Source organism: Panthera onca, chromosome E2 (genome assembly GCF_046562875.1).
Source record: "Panthera onca isolate mPanOnc1 chromosome E2, mPanOnc1 haplotype 2, whole genome shotgun sequence".
NCBI classification, from domain to species: domain Eukaryota; kingdom Metazoa; phylum Chordata; class Mammalia; order Carnivora; family Felidae; genus Panthera; species Panthera onca.
This window is the reverse complement of record NC_138353.1, coordinates 50,380,173-50,394,036: the sequence shown is the minus strand read 5'-3', so window position 1 is coordinate 50,394,036 and position 13,864 is coordinate 50,380,173. Positions and strand designations below refer to the sequence as shown.

Genomic DNA, 13,864 nt, shown 5'->3' with positions numbered 1-13,864 from the left:
TAGGCCTAGTCCTGGTTTGATCATTGGAAGACAGCTTGTATATTTGGCAGCTGATTGATACAAAGGCTGTTATTTCTACCTTTCCTTCTATTTTTGAAGTGTGAGAACTGTATCGTGTTTCATTACGTGAGAGCACAGTGGCATTACTATCAGAGGGCAGGGCTTGCTCAGCAAGACGTCCCTGCACAGGGTCACACAAAGTAGACCTGAGAAGGCAGAGATTCCGCCTCTGTTATCACCGACTTTATAATTAAAACAAAACAAGATTTTTTTCGGGATGATAAATTGGTGTGTGGCCTATGTGTGTGCACGCATGTTTCCAATATGACTCTTCTGATCTTTATGCGTCGCAATTAGGGAAAGGCTGTTCCTTTCCTTACCTGAAATCCGGCCCAGTACAAGAGACTTGATGGCGCTGAGTTCTGTACCCGATGACAGATGGACTTGTCTCCTTGCGTTGTCATCAATCTACAGAATTGTTACGTGAGAATGCAAGCATCCGCACGGACGCCATTTTGTTGAGGAGAGGACAGAGGGCAAAGGAAGACCAAAAAAAAAAAAAAAAAAAGATAAAAAATAGGCAGTTTAGTGTGGCCCCAAAGACTGAGAACAACAAATTTTAAAGAGCCATTCACAAAGGTGAATGATATTTTCTAAATTTTCCTTTCTATCCTAACAGTGCACCCCACCTTCTGGCCCCTTATATCCCTTTAATTTTCTCCATTGTATGAGAAATCCAAAATTGGTAAAGCTAAAAAATATATAGACGAGTTATTTTCACCTTAATACTTTTACTTAGCTTGGCCCTTTAACCTGAGTCATTCAGCTAAGAAGTCTTCCTCTGTGTAGAGGGCCAAAACGTTCGTGCTTTGCTTCCACAGCTGGTACAGTGAGTAATTCCACTGGTTTCATTAGAGCTGCGATGGCCCCACTAGTGGTACATATGATAAGCTAGTTGGCTTTCCCTCCTGAGCAATGTAAAACAAATGAGGAAAGTGTAGCATTTTTCAGTATCCAAAGCAATAATATCTTGGACAGAACCTTGATCCTTTCAAAAACGAGACCACATTTGAGGGTCTGTCCATGGTCTGTGTGAGAGCAGCACTGAAAGAATGCCTTCAGTCTATTCATGATCACGATTCTGCCGGCGGTCCTTCATGCTGGGGAATCCTAACTATAACCACTGCTTCTGTTGAATTTCCTGTATTACCTCTACAAAGAGCACTCCTTCTTCTCTGTTGATTTCTACGTGGTGAAGCTGTCCATCCGCCATGTTTTTGAAATCAAAGTTAACGACATCAGGTTCTTGATATCTGTTTAGCTTGTACCTGATCTGCAAACTTCCTAAAGTAGGGGAGAGAAGTTACAGTTTCAGTTAAAATTGTAGTTAAAGAGCTACTTATAAAAACTCAGGAGTACTCTTTTTAGTTAGTAATTTCTGGTGGAAAATTCACGGCTTATTTGGATGCCTCCTGTCCTCATAATTCCCAGAAGTCAGCTCCTATGTCAGACTGCACTATTTTTGAGATCAGGACCATGCATGTTACTAATAGGCAGCCTTTCCTGCAAATCTTGAATTTTTCCCCTAGAAGTCAAATATGCAGTTAAACATAAGCAAATCTCTGAACTAGCTTCTACCTTAAAAAAAAAAAATACACCTTATTATATTATGAAATGCCAAACTACTGTGGAATATTACAATAATGTTGTTTCTATAATCTTTTTAAAAATATATCTACCACTCCAATGACACAATTGGTTAATGGAATTTTTATAAGCAAATGGAGTTTTACTAAAGATGAGAAATATTTCCAAGTGGTCACAGCCATGGATTTTGGAATGAAATTAGGATGAAATGAACAGTTTTGAGCCAAACTTACCGTGAGACTTAATGCTACTCACTTAGCTGCCTGCAAAGATGCCAATTACTTTATTTCACAGGGTATCTCCAATTTAACAAAGAAAATATCTTAATGTAGAGATATGCTTCAAGTTCAAAAGGTACACAGTGGTGGTAAATATACTCATTAAAGTATATTTAGTGTTCAGTGCCCTTGGGCCATATTTATTTTAGTTGCAATGATATATTCAGGTTTATAAATTTATTTTCCTCACTCAGACAATTTATCTACAGGATTCCTATCTTTAATCTGGATACAGGGAGGAGGAAAATATCCGTAAGTGGTTTTCTGCGACAAAGTTTCTGTAGCATACACACATCCTAACCCAGAAGCCACTGCCCTGCAGTAATGTACCAGCGTTTCCCATGACAATTTTGTTGCTGATGATTAGAACCGACAGATTACTTTGTGAACATTTTCTTATACATAATGCTAGGTTGTTAACATTCCCCCCAAATGTCTCTACTTTTAATTGATGGAAATATTTATTATATGCAAATAGGCATCTCATTTCAAAGTGAACCACAAAATTGATGCTGATATTATATGGGATAGTAAAGAGTTTCCAACAATAATAAAATACAGGAAGTATTTTATATAAATAACAAGTTAACATTGAAAATGCGAAATTATCAAAATTGTAACAAAACTATTTTAATAATTTTATAAATAATCCTTTTAGATTAAATTTATAGGACAGTATAGGCACGCTTTTCTTCCTGTTTGCAGTTTGAGAGGCAAGAACATCAGAACGATCCATATTATTACTAATCTAATGTTCTAATTTAATTTTCTCCCTCTCTCTCTCTCTCCTCTAAAAAGCACTCACCATTTTTGGCAATGATAACTGAAAGGTATTCTTTATAAAAGGAGCTCACATAAAGCAGTAAGCTTGGTGCTCGCGCTGTTCGGAAGCTAAATTTGATCATTTCTCTGCTCAGCTTCATGTCGCCATGAAACGAAGCAGCGTGGGAGCTGGAATTTTTACTTAAGGAATAATTTTCTTGAAAATTGTAAATCACAGATGAGCCAGATCCAAAATATGCAGAGATCTCTGAAATGACACACACATTTTATGTTAAAAAAATTAAATACAAGGATCTTATTTCAGCTATATTGATATATTTTTAATTAAAAATATCAAATTATATAGATATAACAAATCGCCCCAAACGAGAATTAAATAACACAGAAAATTAACAGAGCTCTTATGATGGTCCTTGAAATGGCTTTATGCTAGAATTATATGTAATTAATTTACTAGTTAACCTTCTAATTACAAGCATAGCGTTCTCCTCTCTGACATCAGACATAAACCAGGCTTCTTGACTTTCATCTCCCTTACCGTCCATTTTCTTATTTAAATTTTTGGTCCCATCTATTATTTTGTAACTAGAATACACTAGTCTTCCTATAATAGGAAGGAAGGAAGTTTGAGGGGTCCTCTTACCTTCCAGGATCAACAGGCAGAAATGTTCCTTTTTGCCTAAACACTTTCCCCTATTTATTGTGCCCTACGAGAAGAAGCCAAGTCCTGCGTTAATAGGAGAGGGCAGTGGGCATCTTTGTAGCAGTGATCAACATAAGGAACTCTCCAGCCTCTTTCAGTTTTACAAAATCATAGTACTTTACTTATATGAGATTAATATCCCAAATTCACACACACATGCACGTGCACATACACACACACACACACACATATACATGTCTATATACACACTTATATACACACACATTTATGTACATATGTATATATGTTTGCATGAAAATGAGGATCTGGAGGAATAACCAGCACTGGATCCTTGAATCCTGCTTCTCTCCATTACTATAAAAGACCAGTTGTGGGATGTGAGTAGCAGATGATGCTTACGGGGTAACATAGCAACGTCTCCGTTCCTTGGCACTGGAGGACTATTTTGTTTGCTTGTTTTATTATGTTATTATAATGAACCTTTTTATAGTCAATATGATATGCAGAGTAGGATTCCTGACTGCACTTAGCGAGCTTAACTAGAAATCATTTTGATTCAGAAAAGGAAGACAAGTTCTTGGGAAGAAGTGGTCTCCACTCTACCTCTAAATGTGAAAAACCTTCTAGAATGATAGCAGCAGGGTGTGAGTTGTTTATCACAGGCGCATTTTAAATAGTAACTTAGTTCTGGTCAAAAGTGGAGGAATTTTAACCCACTTTTCATGAAATAATCCCAAATGCTTTCTGTGCAAAGCAGGGGCTGCTTCAATTTGGAGGCGATTTTTGTTAGCCTTCAAGTAGCCCAGACACACGCAAATAAAGCAACTGAATTAAGCTGGATGGCAGTTTTCTGTGAGCAACTATGAAAGCATAACAAATGTTTGTGTATTCAGAGAAGTCCATCTACAACACTTAATACTATACTCAGTCCTTTCTTTCTTCCATGACATAGGTCTGTGAACCAGACTGAAAAATATTCCACTTCACAGACATTGGCCACATCATAGAGCAAAATGCCAGAGTAATCTTTATTTTGTTACACATCCATATTTAATGGAAAAGTAATTTTTATTCTTTTTCAATGTTTATTTATCTTTGAGATACAGAGAGAGAGAGGAGTGGGGGAGAGAGAGGGAGAGAGAGGATCCCAACCAGTCTCTGTGCCAGCACAGAGCCCAATGTGGGGCTCGAACTCACAAACCATGAGATCGTGACCTGGGTGGAAATCAAGAATCGGTCATTTAACCGACTGAGCCACCTAGGCACCCCAAAGTTATTTTTATTCTTGGAAAAAAATATGTTTAGCAAAAAACCGAAAAACAATACTTCCTAAATTTCCTTGCATTATTGACTATCTTCATCAAAAATAACAATAATGCCTTTAAAGATTTTAAAATAGAGAACTGCCCGGTGGAACAGGTTGTTAGCATATTTACTTAAGCACATCAACACGGGATAAATAAAAGCAGATTGAGCAGCTAACACTTGAAGACAATGAGAGGAGGGGCGCCTGGGTGCTCAGGCGGTTGGTTAAGTGCCCGACTTCGGCTCAGGTCATGATCTCACAGTCTGTGAGTTCGAGCCCTGCGTCCAGCTCTGTGCTGACAGCTCAGCCTGGAGCCTGCTTTGGATTGTGTGTCTCCCTCTCTCTCGGACCATCCCCTGCACTCTCTCTCTCTCTCTCTCAAAAATAAATAAACATTAAAAAAAAATTTTTAAAAGACATCAAGAGGCAACTTTAGAGGATTTATCATGGTTTTTCTTTTTTTAAGAATTGAGGCCAATATCTAAGAAATGAAATAGGATTAGCATGAAACAGTTAACTGGCAAAAAAAAAAAAAATCAGAAATGGAAATATTTGGGTTTCAAATAGCTACCCAGAAAATGACTACAGGATGTTTTCTTCATATCGGATGAGTTTTCCTGCGAAGACGCCCCACGCCATGCTTACCCTTGGAGCAGAAAGGCCCCGTATATGCAGAGAAGGTGCAGTCACAAGAGAACCCGCTGAGCTTTTCTCTGCATTTCCCTCCATTGAGACACAACTTCCCGTAGCTGCTGCAGTGGCCTCTACAGCCCGGCTCCACGCCAGGGGTCACCTTAGCCCTCTCTTCCAGGTCCAGGGACATCCCGTTCAACTGCAGAGACCGAATGCAGCCCAGAAAGCCCCTCTGTCTGGTGGCTGTTCCACCTAGAAGGGAAATACTGCAAATGGAAACATGTTCCTAGGCATTTACTTCAGGATTGAAAGACCCAGCAAAACTGAGGCTTCGCAGGGAAGGGCAAAAGCTGTGGCCTTACAGGGAAGGGCAAGCGTTGGATGAGCCAATATAATTTGGGAAGCAAATTTGTGACAGGATATCGAAAGGATTTAAGAAGATAAAACATTAATTCCATTTTTTCCCAAGGTTGAATTTGTTACACATTGGTTTTCTATAAATGATTTATTAAAATATAAGTCGGAGAGGTTCTCTTTTTTAGTTGCTTTCTTTCAGAGAACAAAATGAGGCTATATCTTTCATGCAAAGTAACAATGAGATGGATTGATACTCGTATGTGGAAGCTAACTGTTTTTGGCAATTTTAAATCAGCATATATTTGTGGGTGAGTGCGGCTCGTTCTTCATATTGAAACTTGATCCTGATGCTGGTCTGGTTTTAATTTACTGAGAATTATGAAAGACACCTTGAGTTCTTCTAACTTGACTGTGCACCGATGGGGCCTTTTGGTTATTCTTCCATCAAAAACATGGTAACTGAGATTATCTGCTTCTGTCTGGCATATGTCCCAGTGAATTTTTTTCTAAATACTGGTCCAGGGTGGGGCATTTTAAGCTTGGAAAGACTCTCAACAAACTGGGGAAAGGGGTCATTGGAGAGACGGTGGTGTAGCATTTATTGGATAATACATGACCATATATGCACTTATCAAGTCACCCTGAAGAGGTTGAAGATGTCTGAGCGGAATCAGACCCTGACATTCTACACCAGAGGCTCTCCAACTTTAAGGAATGTAAATGTCACATGGAAGTCTTCTTAAAAATACAGGCTCGCTCTAAGAAATGCTGATTCTGTGGGCTGGAAATAGGGCTGTGAATCGAACCAATCAACAAGCCTCCCAGGTGCATCATATTCCGGTGGCCACATGACCACCACATTTTCTGGGCACTATCCTAGTAAGAATGCAAGCTCTAGGAGGATCTTCACCCACCTGTGTGCCCAGGAACCCCCAAAATTAATGCTCCGAACTCGAAGTGGGAAAACAGTACTCTAATCTAAATAGTCTGGATGATTCTACCCAGAGGCATTATTAGATGGTCACGGGTCCTCTACAAAGGAGCTTTGTCAGTGAATGGAGGAGGCTGTCTCACCACCAGAATATTAGACCCACTCCGTACACACTGTCTCTTTCTAGAACATGTTTCCTCCCTCCTCTACCACCACACTTAGCTAGCTCCTGATCTAGCCTTCATTACTTAACATCTCCTTATCTTCAGTAATTAAAGTTGTTGTTGCTGTTTTAACTTTCAGAACCAAAAGTTGGAAAGACCCTAAATGAATCGGCCTTTTGTCACCGTGTACCAGGTGTTACATTTCACCACTTTACTTTTGTATATTATCAGAGTCCCACCATTGGATACACTTTGGGGAAGGCCGCTTCAATCACACTGCACCCCAGCACACAGGACGGTGCCTGACGCAAAATAGCTGTGCAATATTTATAATCATACCTAATTGATCAGCAATTGAAAATAATAATAACTGATTCTTAATAATTAGATATTAATAATCAGTTAATGCAATGGCTCGTTAAACTGGATTAGGCCATAGGAGTGGGGGTTGGGTGCTTCAAAGGCTGGAGAGAGGAACATCACTGGCCCCATGAGGTGGCTTGAGTCCCCGAAACTGAGAATGAGGATAAAACCCAAGGAATATTTCTGAATACATTAATTGTATATTTTTGGATAATGAAATACCATGAAGGGGAAACTGAAAGGAATCCTAAGAATTTGGGGCTCATGACATTGATGGTGTTTAGAATTCAGATTCATAGACATAAGGGTCTCCATGCAAACAACTGTACTTAAATTGGTGTATCGAAGTTTCGCTTAACATTGTTTGTGCCTCTTCTATGAAGCAAATACAAGTCTTCAGGGTGTGGGTCATACTTGCTATTTATAAATCAAAATGCAGTGTGGTATGCAGCCAGACATATTCCGATTCCAGTTTCCGTGGGCATGGCAGGGGAAAGGAGTTCACCTCGTCCCAGAGTCTCAGAACAACGGCCAGTCTTCTTGTTCCCTTCCTCCTACATCTACTGTCTCCTTCCATTCTTGAAGCCTCTCTCCTCCCCTTAATCTTAGGACTCCTCTTCTTTTCCTTCCACATTAAAGCTGCCGTTCACCTGCGCTTCAGACCTCCCTATTCTCACACTAACTCATCTCAACAGAACGTCGAGAGCTCCGAGTTAAGTCTTGGACCAAATGCTCTTAGCATCTTTGCTGAAGTTTTCTTTCCTGGGTAAGGAAGCCTTCAGCCTTGCTTTTATCTTTGGCCCAGGAACTCTTTGGAGGAGGGTCAGGTGCTGGGAAGTCTGGATTACAGGTGGATTCCTGGTATATTTAATTTACTTTACTTTAGAGTACTTTAAATCATGATATATGTGTGTGTGTGTGTGTGTGTGTGTGTGTGTGTGTGTGTGTGTATAGTTTATAGTATACAGTCACATTAAATCGTGGTCTGTTAAGCATTTGTCACTCTGTAACATCATTTCCCTGATTTAGGAGTTGATCTCCTTCTGCCAGTGACATCATAAAAACTAAATAACTTGGGGGGCCAACAACTGAATACAATTCCTTTTCATCTGTCCCAGCTTATTTATTCTTATCTATTTTGTTTTGTTCCAGATGATGAGGACCAAGGGGCATAGAGAATTCCAGGGACAAACCCAGGGGCATAGCTGAGGAAATATTAAAACACACACATTCACTTAGAGGCAGAAAAGGGGAAGAATCTACCGTTGGCCTTTTATTGTATGGGAGTCCCTTTCTTTTAACACCAAACTATGGTCAAAAAAGATCATTTTCATTGTCTTCTACTTCTTAGATCATTTTTGGTTTGGACGGCATTTCGGTTCTACAAGCTCTACTTAGTAGCTCTGTGCTGGGCATCAAGTCTGGCTTTGGAGGTTCAGAATTATATGTAACTGACCTTGCCCTCAAAGAGCACGTGATCTAGTAATAGATTCAGACAGGGAAGCACATGATTACCACATGAGGTTAATGATAGAAATAGGTACCTGGTGGACAAGAAGGTCAGAGGATGGTCCCGGGACATTAACAGGAAACAGCCCCCTTCAAATACATGTATGAGATACATATATTTATAATAGTGAGAAGAAAATCAACACCCAGCCCTGTAAACAGGACATCTGAATTGTGAACTTGCAAAGAATTCATGTTTACCTAACCAAATAGTTTGAAACTACATTTTTTAATTATCAAAAAAAAAAATGTCTAATTAAACATAAACATATATGTCTTACAAGTGTGGAGGATTTTTACTTTACCATTAGGTTTCAAGTTAATAACTTCTTATTTTAAGATTAACTATTCTGGAGAACATGGCCAATGTAAATAGTATTGGGCTTGAAAGCTTAATTAAAGATTCCAACAACTGTCCAGGGTTAGAGTAGGTCCAATTAAAATGAGCTGCAGTTTGATTAATTGATTCTGGATGTTTCCACTGAGCTATTATGTTTGGAACTGTCTTCCAATTAATTTCCTATCAATTTACCTGCCATGCTATATCAGATATAATGAATTCTGGAACTTCACAAACACTAGGCATCTTGTGAAACGAATGCCTAACCTTCCTATGTGAAGGAATAAAAACCTGAATCTGTTCACTTACATAACAATACTGGGATCTGCACCTAATAGGTGTGCTAGGTGATGAACAGAGATGGAGTCCAACCCTTTTATCATGTTCATTACTCTCAGGAAGTGAGTCTAAGTGACAGATGCTATTGTCACGAAATACGAGCCGGCTCTTTCCTATGCCAATTTTTTTTTTTTTTTTTTTGGAGCAGGAAGACCTTTAATTTTTTAATGGCAAATTATTTATGTGCTGTGCTTGAATACTATTGAGGATTAATTGGGAACAACGGCATATTTGCCCAGGGGCCTTAGAAAAAAAAAGAAATGAAGAACCTCTTCAAAATTTAAAGTTATAGAAACTTGTCTGGCAGAGTACAGGGGCTCTCCCTGACCATGGCACTGTGACAGAGGAAGGCTGCTAAGGCTCTAACCACTGATCAGCTTGAAACAGGAAGATTGTTGCACATGCATGCAGGGCCCAGGACCAAGTGAGGGGATTAAAGGAAAAACATGGTCTTCTACAGATTATGTATTGGATCTTTAGTCCTGGTCTATTCAGCCATCCTGGGGGAAGGCTTAGCATCGTAGAAATGATGCATTAATGTACAGACCCGGGAGACTGGACCCCAGCAATAACTTTGCCATGGAATGTTCCTCATTGAGGAAAACCCTAGAAGAACTGGGAGGAGGAGGAAGAACTAGCTCTTCCTTAGGTTCAAAGAACTATTATGGTTGAAACAGGAAGCGGTGAAGCGATAGTATCATAGTGCAGAAAATGCAGGTGCTATTCTCTGAACCAACGTCAATGGTGAGCACATGCTCTCGTGGTAGTGACAGCAGAAAAATGTGGGTCTATTTAGATTTCTTATATGCCAATGCCACAGCACCTCTCTGGTCTGACCCATTTTAAAGAAATGAACTGTTCGTGGTATTAGTCATATTCTCTGCTCTGAAGAGATTCCATCTGAATTCAGATTTCAGTCAACAGTCACCAAGATCTGTTTGCTAAACAGGCAAAAGTAAACTGAGTGCTTCTGAAGCTGATCATGAAAAAGACATCTCAAGGAAGAGAGAACACAATTGAAGTGATATGATTACATTAAAGAGAAATGTGACTTTCATTGCATTGCACTTTGGTAATGTGGGAACATACTTACTACAAAAGAAAACCGGACTGAAAGAAAAATTACTCAGACATAAAACTATTGCCATTCTCTTCCCATAACTATTTTAGCCTATCAAAAGTAAACCAGAAGTAAAAAGAAAAAATCTAGAATATATTATGATTAATGACTCTGTTCATCAAAAGACACCATTAAGTATATGAAAATACAAGGGCGCCTGGGTGGCTCAGTTGGTTAAGTGTTCAACTTCAGCTCAGGTCATGATCTCACAGTTCGTAGGTTCAAGCCCCACGGTGGGCTCTGTGCTGCCAGCTCAGAGCCTGGAGCCTGATTTTGGATTCTGTGTCTCCCTCTCTGCCCCTCCCCTGCTCATGCTCTCTTTCTCAAAAATAAATGAACATTAAAAGATTTTTTAAAAAAAGTAAAAAAAAGTATATGAAAATACAATCCACAGAAAGAGAGAAGAAATCTGTAATAACGTTACCTGAAATAAATCCAAAATTCTTATAAACCTTTAAAAAAAAAAAGAAGAAGACAACCCTGTAGAAAATGGGCAACAGATCTGAACAGCGACGTCACAAAGGAGGATATCCAAATGGTCAATAGCTATCTGGCAGTGTCTTTTAAGGCTTAACATATGCGCATCTTATGACCCAGTAATTCCACTGTTAGGTAGAGACCCAACAGAAATACAAGCATATGTTCACCAAAAGACCAGTACAAGGATATATTTGTGATATCCAACTTTGCAAGCGCACAAATGCCCATCCACAGTAAATAAATCTACCTTTGTACCGGTCATGTCAGTTTCCCAAAATATCCCTGAGCGATACTAATGTGCAACTGACAGTGATCACCAAACTTCAGACCTTCGACAGGCTCAGAGTTCAACATTAACCCTCACGTGTGGCATTTAGAAACTGTTTGCTCTAGAAGCCCAATAAATATTTGTGGATTTGATGCAATTCAAATGCAATGCAAATGACTTATGCATCCATGTCAGGAGTTCTTACTTCTCCTTCAGGTCCTAGTCACAAAGTATTGAGATGGAGTTTGCCCCATTTAAAAAAACCTGTCAGTAAAAGAATTTAGACTGCAAACAAAAATTGCAGAGCTAGTTGAATGAAAATCAATTCAAGGCTAATTTAAGAAGCTTCTAAGAAAAATGCTGAGTTTACAAACCAAAATAGAAAATGACCACTGTCACATTTCAGCTTAAAAAAATGATTGATTCTTTTCTCTCCATCATTTCCGTGGTTGGGGAATGTTTGCGGGTGAATGATAACAGCAATGACTCTCGACATTGAGACTTCACTGTAACAAGGTCAAGGACATATGTTTAATATACCAATTAACATCATGCCACTAAACTTATTTTTTAAGGTAATAAATAGAATGTCTGAGTAGGACTTTTTAACTCAGACACATCATAAATCACATACACACACAAAGGACAAAGTGAAAGAATGTGAAAAGGTCAGTAGAGACTCAGTGCCATAAATAAGAACAAGAATGGAGAAAGAACTAGAAGGCTCGAACTAAAGGGTGAATTGCCATTTTTATTATGAGAAGCCATCTGACAGTTGGGATATTTGGGGAAGGAGCGGAGACTGTCACTGCATTGGTGTTCACTGTTTCTAATCACATTACATTCACGTTAAATGTTTCCACTGCCTCATACAAGGCTTTGTGTTCATTATTTCATTACTCCTTCACTTTGCACGGAATCCTATAGTTTGGTTTAGATGAAGATACTTGTTCTAACGTTTGGAACTGCAGGTATTGTTAAAAACCTTCCGTTCTATCATTCTTTGGTGTAGACTAACAGTAGTTCCATCTCTGAAATGACCATTTCCTTTATTTCCATTTCAATGTCCTAGATCATTGTTGCCCAGCTGAATCACGTTTTTATCTTGCTTTCTACTTATTTTCACTGATTTTGTTCAGAAGGTGAAGCATTAGTCTGGCCTCAGAGTTACACTCTGAGATGTGGACACACTTCATGATTGGTCTTTAGAGGAGAGAGTGAAGCCAGCAATGGAGAGAGTGTCGAATCCTACCCACTAGACCATCAGGGAGGTTTGAAGCCAGTAATGGAGAAAACACCTTAGATGTTTTCCATGACATCCCATCCTACTAGTCACTTCTGAGACACCACCCAAAAAAGAAAAAAAAGTAATGTCCACATTGTGGACATATCAACATTGACCAGGCTGTGGTAGCACAGTGAGATGGAGAATATAACTGGAATCAAAATTAACATATATCCAGATATCCACATTTTACTTGTAGGTAAAAGTGTTAAAGATATATCTCAAACAAATATATTTCTACATTATCAAATTTTCTAATGTTTCGTATTTGTCGTATTATAAAATGGCTTTATTTGGTATTTGAAATATTCCACAATAGTGTTAATGTTTTCTGCCAAATTTGTTTACAAGCAAGAAGGTACATTTCTGGCAAAAGTGACTAAATGCTGGGATACTAACATAATCTATCTTCGAGTGACTAACATTAGCTTAGTCTTACAGTTGAGGAGGGCTCAGTCGGCTGAGCGTCTGACTTTGGCTCAGGTCATGGTCTTGCCGTCCATGAGTTCAACCCCACATCAGGCTCACTGATGTCAGTGCAGAGCCTGGTTTGGATCCTCTGTCTCCCTATCTCTCTGCCCCTCCCCCACTTGCACTCTCTCAAAAATAAATAAAACATTAAAAAAAGTTTTTTAAAAAGACGTGTTTCTATGTAACTGAAATCACCATCATCATCATCATCATCATCATCATCACTGTCTGGATTTAAACATTTTTTTAGGAGAAAAAAGTTATACTGAACTATAGACTTACTCTTTATAGTTACATTTATCTCATTAATATATACTGATACCCCAAAACAAATGATAGTCATTATGCACACTTAAGAATACTGATTAGCCATAATTAATTTTAAGAATGATGGGTGAACTACAAATTAAACTCTTGAACTTGTAAGTAGGGGAATAAAATTACCTTTTAAACTGTGAACCAGAAGATCAATTCTGTTGCATTAGAAGAGAGACTCCTACTCACCCACAGAGTCATGACTCTGGGAACACACTTAGCTCTAGAATATTGGAAGGTATTCATATGTGGGGAAACAGTGTCCAAGAGAAGGTGCCTTCTGCATCTGACATGTACTGTCACAGAACATATGAACAAAGAAGCCCGATTTCCTGGGAGAGTGTGATTATGGGGCGGGTGGGATCTCACCGAAGAAAAGGAAAGAGGGGAGATATTTTCTCCAGGGTGTGAAGAAGGACCACCAGTCTTTTGCTGCCTTGAAAGAGTATGGTTTATAGAGTTTGTAGTATATAATCTAGACTGAAGGGTCAGGGAACGGCTTGAATCATCCTCCAGGTTAGGATAAAGGAAGAAAACAAGAAAAGCTAACTTCCGTTGAAATTGAAAAGTGCGAAATGATGTGAGAATCCCAGAGACCTAAGAGAAGTGTC

At 39.0% G+C, this 13,864-nt stretch overlaps 1 protein-coding gene across 5 annotated transcripts in view; it reads right to left on the bottom strand.

Moving 5' to 3' along the window:
• CNTNAP4 (contactin associated protein family member 4) overlaps window positions 1-13,864 on the bottom strand; it is a 251,964-nt gene that overhangs the window by 15,161 nt on the left and 222,939 nt on the right. For 3 of the 5 annotated variants that reach the window (XM_060650096.2, XM_060650098.2, XM_060650099.2), the window contains 4 exons: window positions 5,324-5,563; window positions 2,731-2,955; window positions 1,211-1,344; window positions 381-468 (listed from right to left, as the gene is read on the bottom strand). In XM_060650096.2, the coding sequence (XP_060506079.1) occupies window positions 381-468; window positions 1,211-1,344; window positions 2,731-2,955; window positions 5,324-5,563 (687 nt within the window). Of the gene's footprint in view, window positions 1-380; window positions 469-1,210; window positions 1,345-2,730; window positions 2,956-5,323; window positions 5,564-13,864 lie in introns of those variants that run through there. The other 2 variants (XM_060650097.2, XM_078439006.1) reach the window with 2 other exon arrangements.